At 40.8% G+C, this 22,501-nt stretch overlaps 2 protein-coding genes across 3 annotated transcripts in view; both read left to right on the forward strand.

Annotated features, from left to right (window-relative positions):
- LOC141611160 (pentatricopeptide repeat-containing protein At3g49710-like) overlaps positions 1 to 12,155 on the forward strand; it is a 31,145-nt gene extending 18,990 nt beyond the window's left edge. Inside the window, exon 3 of the transcript XR_012528535.1 lies at positions 11,702 to 12,155. The gene's annotated coding sequence lies outside the window, so the exon portion shown is untranslated. The remainder of the gene's footprint in view (positions 1 to 11,701) is intronic.
- A 3,878-nt stretch (positions 12,156 to 16,033) lies between these two features.
- On the forward strand, positions 16,034 to 19,285 carry LOC141611159 (pentatricopeptide repeat-containing protein At3g49710-like). Of its 2 annotated transcripts, none has more exons than XM_074429613.1 (2): positions 16,034 to 18,413; positions 18,689 to 19,285. In XM_074429613.1, exon 1 carries the CDS (start codon positions 16,215 to 16,217, stop codon positions 18,369 to 18,371), a length of 2,157 nt encoding a protein of 718 aa, XP_074285714.1. In that variant the 5' UTR covers positions 16,034 to 16,214; the 3' UTR covers positions 18,372 to 18,413; positions 18,689 to 19,285. The 2 variants fall into 2 exon arrangements, with proteins under 2 accessions (XP_074285714.1, XP_074285712.1); XM_074429611.1 differs by having other exon boundaries at positions 18,778 to 19,285.
- Positions 19,286 to 22,501: the final 3,216 nt, after the last annotated feature.

Raw genomic sequence — 22,501 nt, forward strand, 5'->3', positions numbered from 1 at the left:
TGAACAACCTCCAGGCTTTATAAACAACGAGTTTCCCAACCACGTTTTTAAACTAGATAAAGCACTCTATGGTTTAAAACAGGCTCCTAGGGCTTGGTATGATAGGCTTTCAAAATTTCTTTGGAAAATGGTTTCATACGTGGGTCCGTGGATAAAACGTTGTTTATCAAGTCACAAGGAAATGAATCGTTGCTTGTGCAAGTATATGTCGATGACATTATTTTTGGTGCAACTAACAATGTTCTTTATAAGTACTTTTCTGATTTGATGACTTCGGAATTTGAAATGAGCATGATGGGAGAACTTGGATTCTTTCTTGGTCTTCAAATCAAACAAGGTGAGAATGGAACTATGATTCACCAACAAAAGTACTTAAAGGAAATGTTAAGTAAGTTTGGGTTGACTAATTCTAATCCTATGCCTACACCAATGGTGTCTAAAGTCAAGCTTGACAAAGATGAAAACGGTAAGAGCATTAGTGAAAAGGTATATCGAGGTATGATCGGTTCCTTACTTTACTTAACCGCTAGTCGACCCGACATACAATTTAGTGTGTGTGCTTGTGCCCGTTTCCAAGCAAATCCTAAGGAATCTCATTTCAAAGCCGTCAAACGGATTTTTAGGTATTTGATTGGAACACAAGGGCTATATCTTTGGTACCCAACTCACTACGAACTTGATCTTGTAGGTTTTTCGGATGCGGATTATGCCGGTGACACATTGGATAGGAAAAGCACTTCGGGCATTGCTACCTTCCTAGGACCGTGTCTCATTTCATGGGCTTCTAAGAAGCAAAACACCGTTGCATTATCCACGGCCGAAAGCGAATATGTGAGTGCCGCTCTATGTTGTGCACAAATTCTTTGGGTACGTCAACAATTGCATGATTATGGCCTTACTTTCGAGACTACCCCTATTTTTTGTGACAACACTAGTGCAATTAATATATCAAAGAATCCTATACAACACTCACGAACTAAACACATCGACATACGACATCATTTTTTACGTGATCAAGTTGAGAAAGGTCATATTTGTCTAAGCTTTTGTAAAACGGAAAATCAAATTGCGGACATTCTTACAAAACCGTTAGAAAGAGAACAATTCGAAAGACTTCGGTCGGAAATTGGTTTATTAGGTGACATACCGCTAAATTAAATTACGTTTTCCAATGATTGATTAGAAGGAGGATTTACATGAAATTAAATGTTAGTTAACATGGTAGAATACATGCAAATGTCGACCAAATGAAATTGACAAATTAATGAGTGCACTTGAGTTGTTTTTGCATTGAGCTTCCAAAAATCCACTTTATGTCCCATCACTTAAAAGCCTACACCCTAGCCTCACATTATCAACACTCAACCGTCCCTCACCTAGAATAACTACACCATCCCCTCATTTACTTTCATGTTTCCACTAAACACACCCTATTACCCACTAAATAAACAACCACCCTCACCTTTTTCGGTTTCCCAAAACCGTCAAAACCATTTCCCCTTCCACTCTCTTAAAATGCCTCCAAGATTTTCAAAAGAAGTCCTTCAACTCAGAGATACATTTAATCCAAAATTCATTGCCAAAAAGATGGCTCCCAAAACCGCCGCCAAACCAAAAGAGATCGCCTCGCACATCGCCAAACCAACCGTTGCACGAAAGAAGACAACCGCCAAAAGGGGCGGTGGTCGTGGCAGAGGAGGAAGAAGTAGGAATCCTCCTATTTCTCTCCAATTAGATGCTGAGGTGGACATTGACACCGATGAAGAAGACTCCGGTTCTAAGGGAACCAAAGAGAATGAAGATATTGAAAAATCTAGTGATGTTGTCGAAACAAGTGAAAAGGGGAATCAATCAAGTGAGATGAAAGAGGGGGAACTTGAAGGAGAAAAATCAAAAGTGGGAAACAAAGAAAAAGAAAGTGAAGAAAAATTAGAGGAAAAAGAAAAGGAAAGTGAGGAAAAATTAGAGGAAAAAGAAAAGGAAAGTGAGGAAAAATCAAAAGAAAGTGAAGAAAAATTAGAGGAAAAAGAAAAGGAAAGTGAGGAAAAATCAAAAGAAAATGAAAAGAAGGAGATGAGTGACGATGAGAAAGATGTTGTTGAAAAGAATGATGATGATGTACTATTGAAAGATTTGGTGAGTGAAACTTTAGAGAAGGATAAGAGGAGTGAGAGTGATGCAACGGAGGCCTCCACTGTTGAAAGGGAAATCGGTTCCAATGCTGAAAAAATCGATTATGAAGTTGTTGATGTTGAAGATCGTGATGATACCACAATGGTGTTTGATGATGGGCTTGACCCATTGTTCTCAAAACCTGCATCACGAACCCGGTCCAAGAGAAAGATGCTTGAAATATTTGGTGATGATGACGAGGATGTGACCCCGGAGGCATCCCCTCCAAAACCCAAGGTTACTCAAAGAAAAAGGGGATCCGGGTCAAGAACCAAAGCAACCAAAAGGGCTCGTTATCATCGGGATTTGCCGAGCATAGATGAAAATGAGATCATTGAGGAGAAAGTTCCTCTCAACACTTGCATGGATCTTGTCATTGCTCCCTTTGCCGAATCATTCAAGAATGACATCTTCAACCATCTTAATTCTCTTGATCTCCCTGAGGAGATCTTCAAGATATTTCACGGTATCTTTCGATTTGTTGCTTCCACAGTGGAAGGCGCTATAAGAAATCCTGGTATGACACATCTCTTGCTTTCAAATACTTCAAAGAGGCCATGTATGCACAGGGTTGGGTGAATCTGTTGGACAAATATAGTCCCATGTATTTGTCCGAAGTCATCCAATTCTATGCAACAGTCAAAGTGGATGTTGAATCTGAACTCTCTCGGCCTTTATCAATCGTAAACCCTTTGTCCTAACCATTGACCAACTTGCTACTCATCTTGATATCCAGTAATGTCGGGCTTACTTCTTTCCCAAAACGTGATTGGGGTGAAATTGATGAGGTTACATCTACCCAGGTCATGAAGGTTCTTCGACCTCATGATGATGATGGCCCTACCAACATATATGCCTTTGAACTAACCGCACCCATTCGGTTCATCTTTAACCTGGTTTTTCGTAACCTTGTCCCTTCCAACAATAGCCGTGGGAGATGCTCTCTTCTTGACATGCTCCTCATTCATCACATTGTTAAGCACAAACCCATTAACCTTCCTCGCCTTATGTTTCACCGAATACTTGAGATGTCCACTGAGTTCCAAAGCGGCAACTTTGACAAAAATGCCGTAGTTCCTTATGGTATGTGGCTCTCGATAATTTTTATGAGGGAAGGGTTGGTGATGAAGGGAAGCCCTGCTATTGAGAAATTAAGTGATGAGATGACACCGGGCCTTCTTTCTCGGATGAATTTGGAGATCAAGAATGGCAAATTGGAAAGAAAAAATCAGTCGGGTTCTACAGTGGGTTCTACCGTTGAAATGAGTGTGGTCCTTGCCAAGTTGGATGAGCTCCTTGGGATTGTGAACCGGTTGGTCAAAGAACAGGGCAAGTTGAGGGATGAAGTTGGTGATCTTCGCACCATGAATGAAGATCTCCTTGAACGTTTTCAGAATGCCTCCTAAACTCATGCCTCTTTAACCCGTCTCTCCTTTTGAACTTTGGCTCTTTGTTTCGTTTTCAGACACTCTCTTGCACCTTCGGTTGTTTGTTTTTATCTTGCTTGAACTATTTGCGTGTGTTTTAATCGTGTTGCTTGCCTTTTGGACATGTTTTCTCCTCCTTTGACGATGTCAAGAGGGGGAAGTAGTTTAAATTATGCTATGTGTGATCTTCTAACTCTTAGGCTAACGTTCACCTTAATTATGTCTTAGCTTCCATGATTAGATGTTTTACTTTGGTCAAGCATGTTGCACCTTTCGAATACCTTGATCATGTTTATTAATTATGTTTATGTTGAAATTGACCAAAGACCGACTAACCATGGGCTAAGGGGGAATATCACACATGTTTGGACTTGTCATCATCAAAGGGGGAATTTGTTAGAACACATTAGATTGATGATGCCAAGTCCCCTTGTTATTTGATTATTTGCTCTTAGTTGAAACAATTAGTGAATGAAGCAATCAAATGGACTTTCAACAATGATTCAAGATGATCAAGCCAATCAAGGAAGTCAAGACAATGATACTTTCCAAAGCCATAGTCGATATATGTAAGAGTAAGTGTAACATTCTCATTTTAGTCAAGTAATAGCAAAACCATGCAACGGTTTGTCTGCATCGTGGTTTCTGTACTATCATACGGAGGAGTTTTCGTCCAAATGTTTTTAAGTGTCAAAACTTTGCAAACTTTAAATCTTAAACATTTGAATTTTCAGAAACTTGAAAACAATCTGAAATTTTGGAGTTACAAGCCCACTTGACTAAGCCTCTAGATTTGTGCAAACACCTTTTACCAAAATGGCAAAGAAGACTTGTCAAACTTCTAAAGTAAGAAAGGCTTTTGCCATTTCGAAAATTGTCACATGTTGAGTGTAGAAGCTTAAGTTTCTGATTTCTTAAGCCCCAAACCTACAAGTCTAACACTTACCATCACTCAAAGCTATCATTTTAATATTGGATTTAATCTTTCAAAGTGTACTTACCTAAGACTTAAATCCACTATAAATAGAGTGTCTTAGTCACATTTATTTCTTAAGACTTCCAAAGCATTTATTGTAAAAACCTTGCAAATCATTTGTGCATTAAAAGCTTTATTCTTCAAGCATTTGCAAAACGTTTTTCCGGTTTTAAGTCTTCAAAATTGTTTTCGAAAAAAGTCAAAACCTCCAAGTATCGGTTATTTGATCTTTGTGACATGATGAGTTTGTTCCATGATTCTCGTGTTAGATCTTCATTGTAATCTCCATGTTCATTTAAGTGAACTCTTGAGATTCAAGATTCTGTAACACCTTGAGATAGAACCCATAAACTCTTGAAGCGGAGTAGCTTTAAGTTTGAGTGCAACCGGAGTAGGTTGGCGAGTTATTTTCATTGTAAGGGGTTTAGTAAGTTTGAGTAAATTTCTAAACAAGCAATAAAATAACGGTTGGACGTAGGCCTCGGAGTAGAGGCTGAACCAATTTTTTAAAATGTCGTTTGTTTGTTCATTTACTTTTACGTTCTTCCACTTTGCTATTTCTCGCATGTACCTAATCAAGTTCTCGGTCACATCACCTATACCGTGACATAGAATCTGCAGATCTTCTTGTGAACTTACCTTCAATTAAGTTTCTCAAGTCTTGTACTTCTTTATTCTTAGCTTAAAATAGTTAATTAACTAAGTTAAGAATAAAATTTTAAAAAAGGTACACCTAATTCACCCCCTCCCCCTCTTAGGTGTTAATCGTTCTTAACTCTTCACAACTCATACTGTCGATTCGACAAGAGCGGCAGTCGTTATGAAGAAAGAGGCCGACGCCGACTCATACTGTCGATTCGACAAGAGCGGCAGTCGTTATGAAGAAAGAAGCCGACGCCGACTCATACTGTCGATTCGACAAGAGCGGCAGTCGTTATGAAGAAAGAGGCCGACGCCGACTCATACTGTCGATTCGACAAGAGCGGCAGTCGTTATGAAGAAAGAGGCCGACGCCGACTCATACTGTCGATTCGACAAGAGCGGTAGTCGTCATGAGGAAAGAAGCCGACGCCGACTCATACTGTCGATTCGACAAGAGCGGCAGTCGTTATGAAGAAAGAAGCCGACGCCGACTCATACTCAAGCGATTCGACAAGAGCGGCGTCGTCATGAAGAAAGAAGCCGACGCGACTCATACCGCGATTCGACAAGAGCGGCACCTCAATGAAAAAATGTAGTCTTTGTGGCGCCACCCCAAATAGTAGACGCTTAGCCACTTAAAGTGGTAGACGCCACAGAACACGCTATCCGGACACCACTCACACTGCATCATAGACAAGAGCGGTGGTCTCCATGAAGAAATGTAGTGTTGTGCGACCCCAAATAGTAGACGCTTCTAGCGATCACTTAAAGTGGTAGACGCCGCGTAACACGCTATCCGCACACCGGCTCACACCGTCATAGACAAGAGCGGTAGTCTCCATGAAGAAATGTAGTCTTTGTGGCGATCACCCCAAATAGTAGACGCTTGGCGATCACTTAAAGTGGTAGACGCCGCGTAACACGCTATCCGACACCGACTCTTCTCGTCGATCGACGAGAGCGGCGCCTCCATCGAAACGTATACCGCGACGATCGCGCGCCGGCTTGATAAACAAATCAAAATGCCTTAAAAACGTTAAAAACAGTTGAGATACACACTCTAAACTGCCTCGGCCAAGCCAAAGCGGAAACAAAAAGAGACGCTCAATTAATAACGTAAGAGGGCAACTCAGACAAAAAACGAAAAAAGACCTCGGCCAAGCCAGAGGCAAAGTGGAAACACTAAATACCGTTGAGACGCTCAAAAGACACAAGGTAAAGACCTCGGCCATGCCGAAGGCAAAAGAAACGAACTCTTATTAATAATAACAGTTTACAGGCGAAAAGAATGGAGATAACGGCCGTCCCCATTGGGATAAACCAAAACACAACCTATCAAAGTTGTACAAAATACAAGGAAAGAAAAGCAAAAATTACAAGTATCATTTGAAAGCACCAAAAGATGGCAGAGAGGAAGGGCTTAACAATTGGCTCCCGAACAGCTGAAGCAGATCTGCTATAAACTTGTTCTCATCAAGCAGCCCACGGTATTAGTGAGGAGCCGAAGCTATCTGAGACGCCGGGTGAGCCTGGTGACGACCGCCCGCCTCCCTATGCCCAAGTCGCCGCTCACCATCGCAGCTGGTAGCCGCATCCTCTTCAATGGGCAACCCAAATAGCTTTCCTAGCGACCTCGGCTTTGGCCTCGGCGTCATCGCCGCCCCCTCATTCTATCGCTTCCTCCTTGGCCGCCTTTAGCCTTCTCGAAGAGCGCTCTCTCCGCGGTCGCCTCCTTCTCAATCTTCGCCCTCACCGCCTCCTGGGCCTTCTCCGCCATGGCTTTCTCCTTAGCCGCAAGCTTATCATCAAACAGCTCGTCATATCTGTCCCACGGAAAGGAACCATCAAGAGGAAAAGCTCCCCGATCACTTCCCTAGCAAATCCTTCCTTCGGCCAGTCCCTAATTCGAAATAAGCACGATTGGGAGCATGACGGTTTGGAGCATCTCAATGTCCGCCTCCTTCTGCTTGATGATGGCCTCTTTGCCCCGAATCACCTCCGCCTTTGGGCCTTAAACAGCCCTTGGACTCGTTCCTCTGCTGGAGATAGAGGCCGGCACGCCCCCGAACAAGGTTACACTTCTCCAAGCCTTCGCAGCCTTCTCGGTGCCGCAGCCTCGCCTTGGCTCTCTCAAAGAAGGACCTCCTTTTCGGCCCTCCCCGAGTTCTCTCTCGGCCCAAGAGCGCCTTCTCGATCTCCCCTAAGCTTCCGCTCTTTGAGGAGATCCAGCTTCGCCGACGCACCACCGCTTAGTGGCATTACGCTCAGAAATGCTCGAGCCACGGCCTTCTCCCTCGCTCCATGAGACGAGCACCGGTAACCACGTTCCACCTTGCCGCCTCCCTAATTAGCTTCGTGCCTTCCTTTATAAGTCGGGAGACTAAGCCTTCGGGATGAAGGGACGGTGGTAACAATTTGACCACCGGCCTGCGGGGCCGGGAGGGGGAAGCCTTCGGGATGAAGGGTTGACGGTGACGCCTTGGTCACCAACCCGCGCAGAGGACCCCCACCGCCGCCCAACGAGAGCAAAAGCCGATCGCCGTTGGTCTCGCAAAAATTTAATAAAGACATCGTATCAACGTGTATGGACTTATCAAAAACCCCGTCATCGAAGCACCTAATGGCACGGCTAAATTTAAGCCACAAGCTAGATAGGTACCATGCTTGGCCTTCTTGGCCGGAGAGGAGACTTTTCCTTGCCAAAGAGAGAGGTCGTCCCTTTCCTCTTACGGATGAGGGAAGATTCCTCCTCATCGGAGTCCCCATCAAGAATATCAACAATCTCCACCGTCTCCTTCTTAGGAGGAGGGATAGGAGTTGGAGCCGGTGTCGACGCGGTCGCCGCCGAAGGTACTGTTTTCCGCGTTCGACGCACTACACCGCTAACAACCTTCGCCTGGGCCTCCTCCCTGCTCAAGCTCTTCAGCCGCTGCTCCATAAGATCATTCGGCGACGTCCTGCGGTCATTGGCTAGAGCCTTGGGATGCAAGTTAGCAACGGTTTTGTCTTTGTGCAGCCCCATTCTCCGGAGGATATCCTCAGACAGGTCCGGTCCAAAGTGGTCTGCGAAAGAAACAAAGCAAGAGTTAAGTAGAGGAAGTAAATCGCAGTTCGAGAAACAAGAACATTGAGAACGGTGATAGGCCTCACACCGACCCCACTCACTCTGTGCCAGGGCCGGTATGAGACCGACATAACAGAGCGGCTCATCCTGAAGAATGATCTGCGTCGGGGGAATCCATCTTTTTGACACCCCACTCTTGTCCACCTCAAAAAGCCTCATCGCCAGCTTCTCATCCTCCGTAAGAAGGACCTTGCTGGCATCCATCTTAAGATGCTTCCGGGAGACCCATCTGTCATGCTCCGCCTTAGTCTCACACCGCAAATTAACTCGGTGCTGGAAGGAGCGGGGCAGCGGATAGTCATCCGGCACCTTAACGTACACCCACCGACCTTGCCAGTCCTTGCAAGAGGAAAGTTTGTCGACAGAGACATAACCCTGCTCCATCTGCACACTATACCATCCGACGCGGCCAGAGATTGATGGTTTGAGATAATGAAGCCGGCGGAATAAATTCACCGTTGGAGCCTCTCCCTTGAAGAGGCAGAGCCAGACAAAACCGATTATGGTTCTCATAGCCAACGGATGCAATTGGGCAACGACAACGTTCATGGCTCTTATTATGGCCATAACGTACCCATTCAGAGGGAACCGGAGCCCGTACTCCAAATGCCGCATATACACACCGGTGCAGCCCGGTGGAGGACAACAGACGGCCTGACCCTCCTTAGGGATGACAATTTTGTATCCCCTACCAAAGAAAAAATGGCCCTCGAAAAGTTTCTCACCAGAACAACTAGCAAGCTTGTGGGACCAAGCACGGTCAAGGCGGACCTTACAGACATAGCCGTGGTCCATGACGTACTGCCTCCCCTCGCTAGGACGAGACCTTTCCGCATCATCACCAAGATCACCAAAAGAATCAGAATCCTCCCATTCCTCCAGAATTTGAGGATCAACTTCAGGAGAAGGGGACCTAGGGCCCCCCGACGCAGGTTTACTAGGTCCAGCATCAGCAGAAGACATGTTCACAACAAATTACTAGCAAGATAAAAGAAAATTTGTTTGTTTACCTCGAAGAAAAACGCTCGCCGGATCGAAAACCGAAGATTGGAAGAAAAGAGCCCTTGAAAGTTTAAAGAGATGAAGATTTCGGGAGAAAATTTTAGAAAATTTGAGGAAATGAAAGTAATGGCCAAAATCACGAAATAACTGCCCTATTTATAGGGAAAAGCCCATAAAGAAGGACCAATCAGGGCACAGCCCATGAAGCGTCAACCAATCAGCGAACAGACACGTGTCGGACATGCAACCACGGAATGTCAATCGTTGCAACAGTTAAATGTCAATCAATGCTACAGTGACCAAGCGTATTCAACACACCCGTTCACATCTCTTCGCCTGTTCATCTCCCTCAAAGAAATTCCTAGGTACTCGCTCTCCGCGGCCACATGATCGACCAAGCCGGGAAGCACGGCCGGGGCAATCAAAAATAACCGGCACTCTCAGCCATGGTCTCGGCCAGTGTCACATTATTTCCCACATCGGATACCCTTTACGCATCCATGTGGAGGGGGGATATGGTACGGCCTAACAAGAACCACGCCGATGCTTCAGAAGAAGCCGACACCAAAAATTTTGCAAAAATACTTACGCAGAATATACGCTCAACATACATCGGAGCCCATACCACGGCATAGACTACGCTGGGGGCAAATTGATGGGGCATATTCTGCACCGCTGACCAAGTCAACATATTGAGCAAGGTCAAGGGTATCCACAGCAAAGTCAACGACTTAGGCAGTTTAGCCGATGCAATCCATCGGCCTGTCACCTAGGTCTCGGCCTGACAACCTGCCAGCCGGGGCACATATCCGCGTACTCATATCCAAGACCCTCGGCGAGCCTGCCACAGGTCCATCGGCCGAGGGTACAACGGTCTTTCCACCTGATAGCCACTTGGCCACTTGGCCACTACGTGACAAAAGGTGAATGCCTATAAATACTCCTCAACCTTCATTGAGGAAAGGATCCACAAATGAACCTAATAACCACTATTCATCTGGTAATATCTTCCTTATCTCTCTACAATACACTCTTAGCCAAGTTACGACAACTTCTCTCTAAGTTTACTGACTTGAGCGTCGGAGTGAGTACGCTCGGCCAAAGCCGAGCCCTCAGTTTGTTCATCGTTTCAGGAGACCGCAAGGAGAACTCAAGCAAGGACATCATTCTACTAGCTACGAGTGGTATCAAATATCTGCTCTGGAATTACACCCGGAACAGCTATAAAAATATCAAATTTTTATAATTTTTACTAATGTATAACGAAAGATATTCACATTGTAAAACGTGTCTCGACAAGTGTGAAAAGTCTCAATGTTACCATTGGTGTGGTATGGAGGGAGTAGAAAATAATAAATTACATCAGCTACCAGTAATTCGAACCCGTATTCGATCTCTATCATTGCACTAATTAAAAATTAATTAGTTGTGCCATCAGAATCGTATCACCTGGTCTTGCCTGTAATGATCGATCATTGGTTTAGACTTTAGACCACATTTATAAAAATATTACTCGATATCTACTACCTACTGTTTCATTTGATTGTATACGATTGGACTTTTTCCTCGGTATATTATACTGGTCTTGTTGCCGTGAACATAACATGGACTCATGGAGGCCACTCTAAAAAGCGTAGACTTGGAACCTCAAGTATTAAAGAAAAGCCAATTTGAGAAGTTGCGGCCATGCACATTTTCTCATCACATCTCATATTCTTATATAATGACCAAGCTTTTGAGTTTAAGAACTAGCACAATTTTCTCATCACATTCTATATAATCCTCCTTCAATCACCATGAAAGAGGCCAATTCTCAACGTCAACAAGGGTCATCAAGTAGCTCTATTCATCATACCTCAGAGTCTAATGATGATTATGAAATTAATTTTGATTATAGCTATGATTATACTTATGATTATACTTATGATTATACTTATGATTATACTTATACATATAATTATAAATATAATTATGATTACCAATATAATTACTCGACAAACAACATCGAGAATGTTCAACAAGAGACTCGAGGTGAATCCAGGCCCGTCAATATGGGTAACATTTTTTTTTACTATTGTTTTGTAAAGCTAAATTTACAAGTTGAGTTTTAGGTAAAGGTACAATTTATATTTCTTTCGTCATCATTTGTTTACCTTTGATTAACATACTTTTACAAAAAATAATTTACACTCCCTCTGTCCAGGTCAATAGTATCTATTTCCTGCGTTACATACTTCTATTAAATTCTTTACGTTTACTTTATACATGTATATCAATGCTTGTTTAATTTTCATTTATTCATATCTTTAGTTACATATTACTAAAAAAAAACTAATATTGTTGACTTTCTATGGTCAGCTGGTCTTGAATTTGAAGAACAACAATTAGGAAACATGTATCGTCAACTAATCGATGATCAAATTCGACAAGTGGAGGAGAGCATAACAAGGCCGGGAGCAGTTATTGGTAAGGACAATAACATGATGTACGTTAATGACCCAAACGTACAAACACTTAGAGATGTCAATTCTACATTACCAGTTGATCCAACTGCTCAAGAGCCACCACTAAGAAATACACGCCGAAAACTAATGGATGGTCGAATTCGACGAGCTGATGAGAACATAACAACTAACAAGAATGGGAGTGATTGGTACGAACAATCACCTGGTTTACACTAATGACACCCTTGGCAACATTCGTTAATCATCTTATATCTATGTTTTACATTAGGCTCAAACGAAGAGTGATGCATGTCAGCATGTAATATTTGCTAAAACTTAATTTTTAATTCTATGTTGTATTAATTCACATCGTGTTAAACTTAAAGCCATATATTTTGGGACGTGCTAAATCCCGCACATCATTTTACTCAATCCCGCACTTAATTCCGCCTTATTCCAAGACTACCCCTCTCATTTCTCCCCCATCAAAGGAGAAACAAGAGAGAGAAACAACATAAATTAAAAAACCTCAAAAAGTATTCACCAATCACCGGCACCCTCCTTCCTCACCGCCCGTCCCTGCGCCGCCGACCACCCCATGTTTCCATGTATCAATCCATGTTTGCCACCAAATATTATTCACCGGTACCATCCCTTCACACCCATGTCGTCGCGCCGACATCACTCTCACCGCAGCCGACCATACCGATTCGCCAGCGCAGTCGACCATCCCGGAGCCGACCATCCACGCGACGACCTCGTGCAACACTTTTTTATCCAATGTATCAACGGTTTCAATTGAGTACAAACAATCTGAGTTCGATCAATATGGATGAAATGGAGTAACTGGTTCACAAGAAAACGAACCCAAGACCGTCTAAACAGGCAAACAAAACAGAAGTTCGATAACAGGGAGAAAAAACAATAAGAAATGCATGCATAGGTCAAATGCTATATGAAATGGATGTATTATTAGATATGTCCAACATTTTTGGGTGCAATCAAGTTTGTAGGGTCTATACTCTAATACGATTCAACTTATTTACTCTCAACATCAAATTTTGTCATTGTGTAGTAGTAATCACAATGATGACCATCTCTTATCACGGGTTGATGTCGAGGACATGAGTAATTAGTATAATGAGTGATCCAGTCACAGTCAGTAATGGAGGATTTGGTGTTGGAAACTGGTAATTAAATGTATACCTTACTGATAGATAGTCAAATGTATATCCGATCATGCTTTCCCTTCATAGGCAGTCTCTTTTGAAACATCAAAGTAACCGTGATGAAACTAAGAGTGAAATGTAAGGGTCATATATCTATGGTGTTGCCAAACCCCTCAAGCCTTAAGGTTCCAATTGTGCTGTTTGTTTGAAGATAGGATACGGAGTAAATTGTGACGGACAAGTTTAAAGCTGTCTGTATAATTATGCATTGGTTGGCCATGACCTGATCTTAAATTTTTATCCAAACTTCATTCTGTTCTGAAAAATCATGTACAATCTAAAACTACATCACTGTTGCCTAAATGCACATTCATTCTTATAAAAAAAAACAGCAATAACATGGTACAATATAAGACATCCCCTTACCCACTAGTTCGACAACCCCCTCGCCAAAGCCAACCTTCAACCATCACTCGACGCCGACGTTACAACCTACAGCCACCGCCTTTCGACCATCACTCGACACCGACTTCTCTAACCACCCTACTTCCGCCCGACGTCGCCCCAACCACCCTTCAACAACCAGCCCGTCCCAAACCCTAATTGCTAGAAAAACCCTATTTTTTAATAACGTAAACATCAACTAAATCGACTAAAAGACGGGGTCTTAATAATTATTGATAAAACGACGAAATTACATTTGATATGTGCAAATTACAATCCATAAAAGTCGAACGATGAAGGGATTGATTAGTGATGGGGCATATTCTGCACCCGCTGACCGAGTCAACATATTGAGCAAGGTCAAAGATATCCACAGCAAGTCAACGGCTTAGACGGCCTAACCGACTCAGCCTGTCGGCCTGTCACTTGGGTCTCGGCCAGGCAAACTAGCCAGCCGGGACACAAAACCGCGTACTCATATCCAAGACCCCTCGGCATGGAGTCAACAGGGCCCGCCGGCCTACCATGGGTCCCTCGGCCGAGGGTAAGACAGTCTTTCCACCTGCTTTGCCACTTGGCCACTACGTGACAAAAGGTGAAAGTCTATAAATACTCCACTTCTCTCATTGAGAAAATGATCCACAATCTAACCTAAAACTCACTATTCATCTGGTATAAACTCTCTTATCTCTCTACAATATACTTTGTCAAGTAACACACAACTTAATCCCTTTAAGTTCACTGACTTGAGCGTCGGAGTGAGTACGCTCGGTACAAAGCCGAGCCCTCAGTTTGTTCATCGTTTCAGGAGAGACCGAAAGGAAGAGTCAAGGCAAGGAAAGACATCACTTCATCAAGCTTACGTGGTACACAAATCTGCTCTGGAAATAACACCCGGAACAATTAGGTTAAGAGAGAGAAGTCCTTTTTATTCTTTAGTAGTCTTTGGCTCCGTTTGGCAAGACATTTCAGGTACCTGATTTGGTCAAAATAGCTTATTTGACCAAAATTTCAGGTACTTTATTTTTTTATACGCGTTTGGCAAGTATCTTATTTAACCAAATAAGCTACCTGAAATGAAATGCTACCTAGGGTAGCATTTGAGATTTCAGGTACCTGTTTTGATTTAATTTTCCGTTTTTACCCCTTAAATTTATACTCTTAAATAAGGGTTTTTTGTCAGAAACTACCTTTTATTTAGGGTCATTTGTGAACAACTACCTTTCATTTTATTTTTGGCTTTCAACTACCTTTCATTTCTTCATTTTGCGAAAGACTACCAAAAATCCAATTCCGGCGAAAAAAAAAGTCAACTTTCCGGCGTTGACTTGCTCTTTTCTCCCTTTTTCACACATATAACCCATATTTCTCCCTTTGTTCACCCAACAAAATCCGAAAAAGCTCCTCTCCTGCCCAACACCTTATCAAAAGTTTGTTCAAAGCAATATCAACGCATAACCATTATTCAACCAGCTCAATCACCATCTCCATCGTCACCTTTACTACCACTTTCACCTTCACCCTTACATTTTAACAACCTTGACTACTCATGATTAATCAACCTATTGTTCATCTAAGTCATATTAAAGTACCTTCTTTCTCTCTTTATGATAAGATGATGGATATATGAAAACTAATGAGATAGTAGCACACAAGTGATCCTAAGAGTGAATCCATAATTATTTTCGAATAGTTAACACTAGGAGTTAATTTTGCGAACAAGGCCATAATAGATCATTATTTATTGTTGAAGAATTACTTACCATGTTAAGATTAATATCAATGATGCTTTTGTTTCGGCGATTAGGACTTTGATTCGGGTAAGAGATAGACAAATTGGGGTGATTAATGTTGGGTTTAATCAAATCTTTATCATCAATTATTAGGGTTATGAAATAAAGAGTAAGATTCAACATGAAATGGTAAGTCAACGCCGGAAAGTTGACTTTTTTTCGCCGGAAGTGGATTTTTGGTAGTCTTTCGCAAAATGAAAAAATGAAAGGTAGTTGAAAGCCAAAAATAAAATGAAAGGTAGTTGTTCACAAATGACCCTAAATAAAAGGTAATTTCTGACAAAAAAACCCTTAAATAATTATCATATTTTTTACGTCATTTCATCAAAACCAGTTACCTTTTCAGTCAGTTTGCCAAACACTTTTTTTATATAATCAGCTACCTTATCAGCTCCTAATTTTCAGCTACCTAATCAGTTACCTTTTCAGGTTTGATTAGGCTTTTCAGGTTTTCATTCACTACCTTTTCGGTTTTACTTCCTTTTCGATTAGTTTTACCAAACAGAGCCTTTGTTATTCATTTTTTTTCAAAGGGCAAATATGGAAAATTAGGGTAAAATGTGTAGGATTTAGCAAACAGGTGTACATGATTTAGTAAACAGGTGTGCGGGATTTAGCAAACGGGTTTGCGGGATTTAGCAAACAGGTGTGAGAGGTAATCTTGGAATAAGGCGGAATTAAGTGCGGGATTGAGTAAAATGATATGCGGGATTTAGCACGTCCCATAATTAATTACTCCTAAGTTTTTAGGCTAGAAAAGTTTATTTTTTTTAATTTGAGTTCGCGTTCGGAGGTCAAATCCTGGATACTCCACTAAGGCACTAACCTAATGTCATAGTGTATGTCATATGCGTGATAGTTCATTTTCCCCGCCCCTACCTCAAATTCCTAGAATCGTCACGGACTCCCGGTAGGCCGGTATACAAAGCCGTTGCTCTTACTCTATCAAAGATATTTGGCCATTGTTTATACCGTTATTTTTCGTTGCTCTTAGATTATGGTTAATCGTTCCATAATCTAAATGAACCAAACATCATGGAATCTACACCATTTCACCCACCTTCTAAAATCATGCATTACCCAAAAAAACCTAATTACAGGAAAACGTCTCCATGCACTCTACGTAAAATCCATAATTCCTCAATTAACTTACATTTCCAATCACTTCATCATCCTCTACTCCAAATGCCGCAATCTAACTGCCGCTCGACACGCTTTCGAAGCGACCCTTTACCCAAATGTGTTCTCCTACAATGCCATTATTGCAGCGTATGTGAAACACGGTCGAATTATGATTGCCCACCAACTGTTTGATGAAATGCCTGAACCGGACTTGGTGTCTTATAATACCCTCATTGCTGCTTATGCGGAGCGAGGCGAGACACGGCCTGCATTTAGGTTGTTTGGGAGGATGAGGGAGGTGGGTATTGGGATGGATGGGTTTAGTATGTCTTCCATGATTACGGGGTCGAATGATGATGTTTTGTTGATTAGGCAGTTGCATTGTTTGGGTGTTAGAGGCGGGTATGATTGTTATACGTCGGTGAATAATTCGCTTGTGAGTTATTATAGTAAAAATGGGTTCTTGGAGGAGGCGAAGAGGGTGTTTCGTGAGATGAATGGGAGGGAAGACGAGGTTTCTTGGAATGCTATGATTGTTGCGCATGGGCAACATAGGGAAGGATTGAAAGCGGTTGAATTGTTTAAGGAAATGGTTAAGCGGGGTTTGTATGTTGACATGTATACGTTGGCTAGTGTCTTGACAGCATTTACGAGCTTGGAAGATCGAGTTGGCGGCCTCCAGTTTCATGGTCAGCTAATCAAGATTGGGTTTAACGCAAATCCTCATGTCGGGAGTGGGTTGATAGATTTGTATTCGAAATGTGGTAGTGACATGTTTGATTGTAGGAAAATATTTCAGGAAATTCCAGAGCCTGATTTGGTTCTTTGGAACACAATGATCTCTGGGTATTCTCAGTTTCAGGAATTATCTGAGGAGACGCTTACTTGCTTTCGAGCTATGCTGCGAATTGGGCATCAGCCAGATGATTGCACCTTTGTCTGTGTGATTAGCGCGTGTTCAAACTCCCCCTCTCCTTCACATGGAAAGCAAGTTCACTGTTTGTCTCTAAAGTCTGATATCCCATCAAATAGGATTGCGGTCAACAATGCCCTCGTATCAATGTATGCTAAAAGCGGAAATCTTCATGATGCTAGAAGGTTATTTGATAGGATGCCTGAGCATAATGTAGTCTCTCTGAATGCCTTGATCGACGGTTATTCTCAGCATGGTGCCGGAAATGAAGCATTGCATCTTTTTAACTGCATGCTCGCAAAAGGTCTAACGCCTAGTAATATAACCTTGATTTCTGTTCTTTCAGCTTGTGCTCACACAGGAAAAGTTGAGGAAGGCCAAAAGTATTTTGACTCAATGAAACGTGATTTCGGTATTGATCCTGAACCTGAACACTATGCTTGCATGATTGACATGCTGAGTCGAGCTGGTAAACTGCGTGAAGCAGAGCAGCTTATTGAGTCTATGCCATTTAACCCCGGTAAAATTGGTTGGGCCTCTTTGCTTGGCGCGTGTAGAAAACATAGTAATATTGATTTAGCTGTCAAGGCTGCTAATCAATTTCTTCAGATTGAGCCTACAAATCCTGCTCCTTACGTCATGCTTGCAAATATTTATTCTGATGCCGGAAGATGGGAGGAGGTTGCACAGGTTAGGAAGCTGATGCACGATAGAAAGCTTAGAAAGAAACCAGGGTGTAGTTGGATTGAGATAAACAAAAGGGTTCATACCTTCGTTGCTGAAGATGCTTCACACCCTATGATTAAGGAAGTATATGAGTACTTAGATGAGGTATTAGTGAAGATAAAAGATGTTGGTTATGTGCCTGATGTGCGATGGTCTACAATGAAAGATGTTGGAGGAGAAAGAGACAAGGAAAGGAGTGTTGTTCATCATAGTGAGAAACTTGCAGTTGCATTTGGGTTATTATCGACGAAAAAGGGGGAACCTATACTTGTTGGGAAGAATCTAAGGATATGTGGAGATTGTCACAATGCCATTAAACTTATTTCTGCTGTCACAAACAGAGAAATCACTGTCAGAGACACCCGTAGATTTCATTGCTTCAAGGATGGAACATGTTCATGTGGGGATTATTGGTAGCCTATGTTACTCGGACTCTTCATATTGATGTCAGCCTGTCAGGTACCGTATCTACAGCAATACTTGGATATTTCATTTTAAGCCAAGAACCATGATAATTCATTATATAATCTCGTCCAGTTCGACACTTGAATGGCTGTTTTCATTGCAATCATACAATATTTGATGTGGCAAATCTGGCAATATTATTGAAGACTAATACGGAGTATATAGCAATTCGTAGAGATAACCAATTATTACAGGACAATAAATTGGCATAAAATCCAACTGTTTTACATAGCTTATTCAGGAATGAAATTACATTTTTTTTCTTGCAGTTTATTTTCAAGCTCAGATCACTTCAGATTGATCATATTAATATGATAGTGAATTTCATCAGTCTTCCACTCTTCCTATAATCCTATAGGCTATGGAGTATGCTGATCTTGAGGTTTGACAAGTTGAGCGCTGGAACCAGAACAGCAACTGCAGCAGGAATCTGGGGGTGCAGGAGTGCAACACTCACACTGTGGACAATCAGGTACTGGTGCTGCATTATGTTCATAGACAGACAAGTAAATGTTAAATCCATTAAAACGGGTCAAATCGCATCCACTTGAAAGAGGGTTAGTCCATATTACAAGTCCATTGACAATATAATTATATGGGTTGGACAATATCAACAAAGAGCCTCCATCCCATTTTATATTTTTATTATCCGATTTTTTTGTGTTTTTACATATGTTTGGAAAAATTGGGATTAAAGTTGATAATGGTTCACCAAAGTCTCAATTTTGTTGTGAGATTAACTTTTGGAGACAATATTTAAATCAGGATATAATATTGATGGACGATAAAGTTTGTTTAGTACACCGAATATATTTTTAAAAAGTTGTATACTCCATAGTATAAATCATGCAAAAATGTTTGTTAAAGTTGTTATTGATCGATCATCAAAATTAGAGGGGCGCAACCGCGCAATATAACAAAAACGTTTACAGAGTAATACACATACCAGGGGGCCTCGCTTCGCATAAAGACGAAGATGATATAACCACACAAATGATCATTAGTGAGATCATTAAGGAAACTCTAACATGTTTAATGGCCATTTTTCCCGAAGAAATCAGGTTGTTTAGTTTTATTTTTTTCAAAGTGTAAACTATATGATGGGGTATATTATTAATGTTATGGATGATAAAAACACAACTATAATCTCTTACTTTTATAGTCGAAGTTATATGCTAAAGTCGTCGTATGTATATTGTATTAGCACGTAAGATGTACGGTATATTGTATTCGAACATACGATCAATTGTACTCTTATGCAAGTAGCAATTGTTGAACGAGAGGATTGTTGACTTTACATCATGGTCAAGTTATCATTTCTAAACGATAAGGAAGACTTTCTTTTTAATTATATGCATGAAAACTACGTTTAATCTAGCAAATTAAGTGACGCACCCCTTGTCATGAGTTTGAGTCTTTGACTAAACAAAAACAATAGTGAAAATGTGACATGATACTTCCTAGTGATATGATCGAGTAAAAAAATACGATATGGTTTCATTATATAAGTATTGTGTATCGAAAATCATATACTATAAGTGTTATCCAATGGTAACTATGATCACTTATGAACTCGAATGGTAACTATGATCATTTATGAACTCGAATTCTTAGTGTCTTTATTTTGCAAGGACTTAGGCAGTTAGGCTATGTTCTTTTAAATTTACTTTTACATTAGTTCAATTCAGGCAAGGCCGGGTCAAATTCATTAAGTTGAGTTTAGTTAAATCAAGTTAAAGTTGTTATTAAATTAATGTTTGAAACGGAATCGAGTCCTTGTGAATGGGCGGCAAGTGCCATTACTAGTTTACGATGATAAGGACGATTTATTTCATTACCAGAAAGACATAAAATTCTCCTTTAGGTGCTTTTAAGTTAAGTTTAATTAAGTACAACTGTACAAGTATGTCGAGTTAAGTTAAATATAGTTAATTTAAATTTAATTATTTTAGCTTAACACTTGAGCTAAACTCTTGTTCTTAAAAAATAATTAAGGGAAAGAAACAATGTGCAAAATAAAAATATCGTTCCATTACTTCCGGTTCCATAGTACATTGCATAATCTTAGCGAGCACACATTTATTACATTACATCGGTACTTTTTTATTATGGGGCATGGTGGTCTTGAGGTTTCAACACATACTCACTTAGAGGCGGTTCCGGCACAGGAACAGCACAACAACCGCAACAAACACCCGGTGGGGCCGGGTTGCAGCACACACAAGCTGGACAAACATTAGGTCCTGTAAACAAACATATATACAACACAAAATTAATTGGTTACTTTTAAATTTGATTTTTACATTGCATACCATATTAACATAGCCAAAAGTTATAGAATACGTAAGATTAAGCAAGCTTGAATAAGAGTGTACTACGAGGAGGTGGTGGAGGCTTATTTCGTTTATATCGACCGGCTTCACAGGGCACGATGTCGAAAATCGCTATAGCAATGGTGATCATAAGCATCACCATTATGGTAGCTTTCATGGACTTGGTTGCCATTTTTGAACTTAATATTGCTAGTGTTTGTATTTGCTAGGTTGTTAATGGTTTACTCTTTCCCATGCTTGAGTGATGCTTTTATAAGGGAAAATGTTCTATACTACAGGTGTACTACCTTGACTTCATTACCACAGTTTTTATATTTAAAGTATTATTGATTTATATATGGTTTTTTTAAAATAAAAATTGATTATTTTATATTATAAGATGTTTATTTTTACATTTAATTTCTCTTACTTATTGTTTAGTCAACTTTTACACGAATTTGATTCTTACATACATGGAATAATTCTGGTTGACATTACAAAATTTTTACTTCCATGAAATTAACTCAATTTCCTTATTTTATTTGTTTATAAATATATTATTAATCTCTTGGCTAATTAAGATAACTATTTGAATTAAATGAGATAAATCATCTTCATAATAATAGAAGTATTATTCCCTACCAACAGTTAGGCAGTCTGATATATACCGTGTTCATCCATTTATTAAAGGAAAATGAGATAGCGCCAAATTCAGTGGTGGAGCTAGGGGGCTAGCATGGGCGGTCGACCCCCTGCCAGATGTTATTTTTGAAGTTTTTAGTTAAATTTCTCAAAAAAAATTCAAGTGTACCTTATGAAAATTAGTCGTTCGTCCCCCTTAAAATTTTTCACCCCTAAGTTCAAATCTTGGCTCCATCAGTGGCGCCACTAATAAGATGTTGGGATGAGACCACATACCACCCTATAACACCATAATATTGTCCTTAGTCGAAACCTGTATCAGTACAAAATAGAAGTATGATGAAGAGGAGGGTACGGAATCAAAGTTGCGTAGACGAAATTTCTTTTATGTGCGACGACTGTACTGTAACTCTGTAAGGACAGTACTATAAATCTATAATACGTTCACATACTGATCAACAATTCAACATCGAATTATTATCGGGTCAATGAGATGCACCATAAAATATACGGAGTACTCCGTCACTGGCGTCATATACCTCATATTCAACCATGTTTCAGTTGTTTATTAACAAGTCAAGCATACTTGACAGATGATACATGTAAATTACGATCTCGTTGACTTGACTAACATGTTATCGTTATCCTCTTCTGTGTTCTAATACCTTTGATAGAACAAGTCTGCCTTATTACTGGATCCACAAAATCTCATTTGTGACGGCACGTATCCGTCACTTTGGAGTGACGGATACCATTTTCCTTCACAAATGAACCAAATAGAGGAGAGAGGGAAGCACATGGGGGTGCCCCCACCTTGTCCCCCTATTCGTTTTGTGAGTGGCATTATCCGTCACTTGCTCCGACCCGTTTTCAGCAAGACTAATTGTACTGGATCACCGATCACTCCGCATTTAGATTGATTACTTCTAACTTAGACGGAATAATTCCGATAATGTTTGGTTGACATTACCAAAATTTGTACTTCCATCAACCAAACGCAATTTCCTTATTATTTCATTTGTTTATAAACATTATTAAACTCAGATCTAAGCTGAGACAACTATTTGAATTAAATGAAATCAGTAATCTTCATTAGAATACATAGTAAAAATAAATTATATTCCGTAC

This window comes from Silene latifolia, chromosome 11, assembly GCF_048544455.1.
Source record: "Silene latifolia isolate original U9 population chromosome 11, ASM4854445v1, whole genome shotgun sequence".
NCBI lineage: Eukaryota > Viridiplantae > Streptophyta > Magnoliopsida > Caryophyllales > Caryophyllaceae > Silene > Silene latifolia.